General features: G+C 63.9%; 1 protein-coding gene across 3 annotated transcripts; it reads right to left on the reverse strand.

Annotated features, from left to right (window-relative positions):
- Window positions 1-4,388, reverse strand: GGT6 (gamma-glutamyltransferase 6). 3 transcript variants are annotated; one of them, XM_082707795.1, is made up of 5 exons: window positions 4,224-4,388; window positions 2,620-2,835; window positions 1,881-2,086; window positions 1,680-1,793; window positions 1-1,449 (listed from the first exon to the last, which is right to left on the reverse strand). In XM_082707795.1, exons 1-5 carry the CDS (start codon window positions 4,232-4,234, stop codon window positions 416-418), a joined length of 1,581 nt encoding a protein of 526 aa, XP_082563921.1. In that variant the 5' UTR covers window positions 4,235-4,388; the 3' UTR covers window positions 1-415. The 3 variants fall into 3 exon arrangements, with proteins under 3 accessions (XP_082563921.1, XP_082563923.1, XP_082563922.1); XM_082707797.1 differs by lacking the exon at window positions 4,224-4,388 and adding an exon at window positions 3,781-3,979; XM_082707796.1 differs by lacking the exon at window positions 4,224-4,388 and adding an exon at window positions 3,781-3,979 and having other exon boundaries at window positions 2,620-2,890.
- Between the last annotated feature and the right edge of the window lie 330 nt (window positions 4,389-4,718).

A 4,718-nucleotide genomic window follows, 5' to 3' on the forward strand; every position in this document is an offset into this window, starting at 1 on the left:
TTGGCAGAGATTTTATCTTTATTTTGTTTCTAGCTCAGTTGAGAGACATCCGCAGAGGGTGGCCTGAAGGGGGAGACAGAGAGGCCAGCAGGACCCCAGGCTCTGCCTGCCCTGCCCTGCCCAGGGGGTCTGGAGGCAAGACAGGGGCTTGGCACCCTACTACCTGTCCTTCTCAGAACCGGATCTGAACTGGAGTCTGGGGCTCTTTCCCCAGTACTCTCAGTCTCCTTAGCTGAAAAAGAACCCGATCTGGAGTCCAGGGTACTGACAAGGCCAGATGTTGTGGGCCTGAGCTAGCAGCGAGCTGGTAATTATGCATGCTTGCTATGCATGTCCTCGTTGCTGGGTCTGTTCCGCTCCTGCCGTCAGGTGGGACACCCCCACCCTCCCACCCCTGGCTAGACACATCCCCCACTTAGAACCCCTGGACAGTGCAGCAGCTGCTGGGGACACTGGAGACATGGACATGCTCTGCCTGGACAGCCACCTGGAGCAGGGTCCCTTGGCCACAAACACTAGTGCTCAGTGTTGGTCCCTGCCGTCGCTCATGTTGGGCCTGGGTCTGGGGCCCAGCCAGGTGACTGAGCAGGGCACGAGTCACAACTCTGGCCACCGCAGGAGTTCCCGAAGCCACCAGCCCTAACATGTCAGCCTCTGTGTCATCCGAGCTTCCCTGGAGGAGGAGGGGGCAGGCCCAGGCACTGGCTGTAGGCTTGGTCACCAGGTCACTAAGGAGAACCCCAGTGCTTGGGGACAGGCGTCCAGAGCCAAAGGGGCTGCTTAGTGAGGAGGTAAGGAGCAGCACTGAGCCACTGCTGTCTACAGTGGCCAGGACAGTGCCCACAGGGCTCACGGGAGCTGCTGAGAGCGCCGGGCAGGGGTCGGGGCCGGGCTCTCCTGAGCGCAGGGCTGCCCCTACCATCGCCAGCAGCTCCGGGCAGGTTGAGGGGCCGGGGGTGGTGGACAGGATGCCTTGGGGTATGGCTCGCTGCACTGCGGGCTCCAGGGCAGGTGTGGGCCTGGATTGGGGCCTACGCAGCCCCAGGTCTCTGACCAGCAGGCTCAGTAGGTCATCCCCGGCCAGGTCCGGGGCTGGGGCTTGGGCCGCTAGGCGCAGCATGGCTGCAAGTTTGGGGTTGGTGGCTCGGGCCCCGGTGCCCAGGGGGGTCCCATCAGCATGGCACAGTAGTGGACAGAGGCCCTTTGTGCCCCGGGCTGCCAGAGCTGTGGCAAGGGCTGTGTCCACCAGGAAGCCGTCTTGAGCCAGTGAGGCAGGGCCCCCTAGCAGCCGTGACCACGGCAGGCGGCCGAAGCGCGCGTGCAGCAGGCGCAGGCTGGGCAGGGCGGACGGCAGCCGCAGGCCGGGGGCCAGGGGCTGTGCGGGGCCCGGCATCAGGGCAGTTGGGCTGCCTGAGGAGCTGTTGTGGAAGAGGGCCCAGAACGTGGCACCTGGAAGAGACAGAGGGGTCACCCAGGACTCAGGGGCCATGGGGTCAGGCTCGCTCAGTGGTCCCGGGGGGAGGTGGCTGCTTTAGCCTGAGGTTAGGCCTGGAGACAGGGGTCAGTAACTAGGCCCAGGGAGCAGGGCTCACAGCCTAGGTCCTGCTACTAAGTGGCCCGGGGTGTCAAGACCCCAGGGTACAGATCAGGGAGCAGGCCCGGGGCCATGGGGCACTGACCTAGCCCCGTGGTGTGAGGGTGCACCACCGCCAGACACAAAGCTGCTCCCACTCCTGCGTCCACGACGTTGCCCCCGGCGATGAGCAGCTCTCGGCCCAGGTGGGAGCACGTGGCTACGGCCAGGAAGACATGGTCTTGGGGCATGGCTGGCGACCAGTGCCCTGGGCCCTGCCCTCCCCCAAGCGGCTCCTGGCTCTGACCTGCCGGGCTGATGATGGCACCGTGGTGGTACACACCAGGGGGGTGAGAGTGCCCGCCGGGTCGGGGGGCTGCCGAGGCCTGGCTTCCTGTAGGGTCACTCTTGATGTAGAGTTGCCTCGCGGCCAGGGAGAAGCCAGTGACCAGCAGCAGCAGGGCGGCGCCGAGGCGAGCCCAGGCCCCGGGCAGCCCACCAGCCTCATTCCTGCTGAGAAGGGTGTCTTGTGTCAGGCCTGGGACCAGGGGACGACCAAGAATTCTGAGGGAGCCTAGGGACTATTTTCCAGAAAAGCCTCCTGGCACCACATAGAAGAGACATGGTGACTGAAAGGGGCTTGGGGACACAAGCCAGCCAGGGAGGGAGTCTCTGGGCTGAGACTGGCAGGAGAGAGGCCTTGGGGGGGGCTTGTCTGGCTTGAGGAGCCGGGCCCAGCCAGGTGTGGCCAGACCCAGTCTGCCCAGCAGGTGCCTCCTGCACCGGGATTGGGGGTGGGGCTCTCTGATGGATCAGCGGGCACGGCTGGCTGGGGGTAATCTGAGCACAGACCTCGGACTCACTGGTGGAGACGGGATCTGGGGCTGCAGCCCGGCTTCTCCCCATTCACCCAGAAAGTTCCTGGAGCCAAGTCGAGCCAAGCATGGGGGTGTCTGCCCTCTGCCTCCACGTTAGGGGCTCCAGAGGGAGGGACTTGCCAGCCTCAGGCCCAAGGGGCCGGGTGCCCAGACCCCTCCTTGACTCACCCCAAGGAGTTGTGGGGCCTCCAGGAATTCGAAACGACCAGCTCAGAGGTCTCCTCCTCATTGTCCTCGTCGTCCTCAGACCCCAAGCTGGGGTCCCAGAGCAGCAGCTGTCGGTAGAGCACGGGCCTCGCCTCCGGTTCCATGGCCCCACGGTGCCCACACCGGCTCTGCCGCCTGCCGGCCTTCCCGCTGAGTCCTGGCTTCGCCTGCGCCTGGCTGGTGGGAGGTGGAGGCTGCCTTGGGGAAGGGTGGTGTGGAATCTAGAACAGGTCTGGGCAGGGCACAGGGCCAGGGAGGCTGCGTGTGAGACTGCCCCATCAGGGCACAGGCCTTGGGGCTCTCAGGGCTGGGGGGGCCTGAGAGGGGGTGCCGCTCAGGGAGGCAGGAGGAGCCCAGCCCCAGGGACCACAGCTGTGGCCCGAGACCCAGTCAGCATTCCTGCAGGTCCCCTACCTTCCGGGGATGCAGCTCCTAGATCCCACAGCCTGTTTGGGACTCAGTGTGACTTGGGTCAGGGCTCAGCCAGGAATCAGGTGCCGGTGTGGGCCGTGTGGGGGAGCCCGGCCTTCTCTGTCCGGGGAGCCCCCTGGAGGGTGGGGAAGGGGACTCCATGGTGCGTCCTGTGGCTCTTGCCAACAGGTGGAATGGCAGACCTCCTGGGCCCACAGCCTGGCCCCAGTTCCCCACACCTGCTCCGTGCTGACCCATCTCTCCGGGACCACGTCATACCCCCAGTCCCCTGGCCTCACAGCCAGACCCTGCCTCCCACATTGAACAGCCTCGAGGCCACCCCCAACTGCAAACGCACTCCCGTTGGGTTCTCTCCTCCCCACTTCAAGGGTAAAGCTATCTCTGCCTCCACTTCTGGCCCCAGCCCCTTCCGGGTCCTGCCTCCGCCTGGCCTAGGGCCCCACGCCCTCACTGGCCCCTCCTCTCCCACGGCTTCATGATTTCCCCAGTGGTTCCCATCTCCCTCTGAGTGCATCGGAATCACTCAGGGAGTTTGTGCGGTCCGAGTTCTGACTCTGCAGGTCTGCGGGAGGCACCAGGAACTGGCTTTCCTGGGTGAACCCGGACCACACTTTAAGTAGCACTACCCACAGAAAGCCGCAAACACCTGCGACCTCCACTTCCCTGCCTCCCACGTCCCCCTGCGCTCACGCTCGACTGGTGTCCGGGGTTTCTGATTTCTCAGATCAAAAAAGAACGAGTCACGTACAGACTGTGGCAGAGGTCTGCGTCCTTTCCCTTTTGCCCAGTGTGTGTGGGAGTGATCTCGAAGACCTTCTGCTCTCGCTTCGTAAACTAAGGGAAGCCTATAATCTCAGGGTGAAGGTTGTTCTTCTTTCCTAGGAAAAGGCCGCCGGGGACTGTGGAAGTCCGTGGTGCTCCCGTGTCCTGCCACCTGCAGCCAGCCCTTGGGCTCCCAGCGCCGGCTTCCTTTGCTCAGCAGACAGGATCCTTTGGCCCCTGTGAACGGACAGGACTCTCAGAGCAGAGCCTGAAGAGCTCTTTGGGGCCTAGACTCCCCCTGCCCGGGTCCTCCTGCGCCCTCTCTCGCTCCCGCAGCCCTGGGCCCGGACAGCACCGCACCCCACAGGTACCTCTTAGCCATGCTCCACTTAGAGGCACGACGGACTCCGGAAACACCTGGTGGTCAGGCCGGGCAGCACCACGGGCCGAGGCAGCCCATCCTCTCGGCAGGGCTGGGGAGTGGCATCAGCTTCAGGAGACCTGGATCTCAGCCAGTTTCCGCCTCGGACTCACCACGTGGCCAGGCACGTGGTGTAGCCGCTGGGAGTCCTGACTCCACTTCCATAAAACAGGACGGGCAACATATGTCCTCCTGGAGCTGAGGTGTGACTCAAACAAGGAGATTGGCTGAAAGTCTGATACACGCTGGACCTTCCAGAGCCGTGGGTTCCTTCCCGGGCCTGTGATTTATAGGTCAGGATTTAGGTTTTGTCATCCTGTTTGCCCACGGAGCTCTTAACCCCTTGCCAGCTTCTAAATGCTGAGAGACCTATAGGTGACTTTTGCTTGTTAATGAGGGGAGCCGGTGGCCTGGCCTGGAGAACTCCCAGCCCCACCCCTGACCA

This window comes from Mustela nivalis, assembly GCF_964662115.1.
Source record: "Mustela nivalis genome assembly, chromosome: 17".
In the NCBI taxonomy this organism is placed as follows: domain Eukaryota; kingdom Metazoa; phylum Chordata; class Mammalia; order Carnivora; family Mustelidae; genus Mustela; species Mustela nivalis.

Bases quoted from the DNA above. Each gene is read 5' to 3' on its own strand.
- GGT6 (XM_082707795.1), bottom strand. The intron at 2,087-2,619 runs GTGAGTCAAGGA...CACCCTTCTCAG, and splicing joins AGGCCCCACAACTCCTTGGG to CAGGAATGAGGCTGGTGGGC. The intron at 1,794-1,880 runs GTCAGAGCCAGG...TCCTGGCCGTAG, and splicing joins TGCCATCATCAGCCCGGCAG to CCACGTGCTCCCACCTGGGC.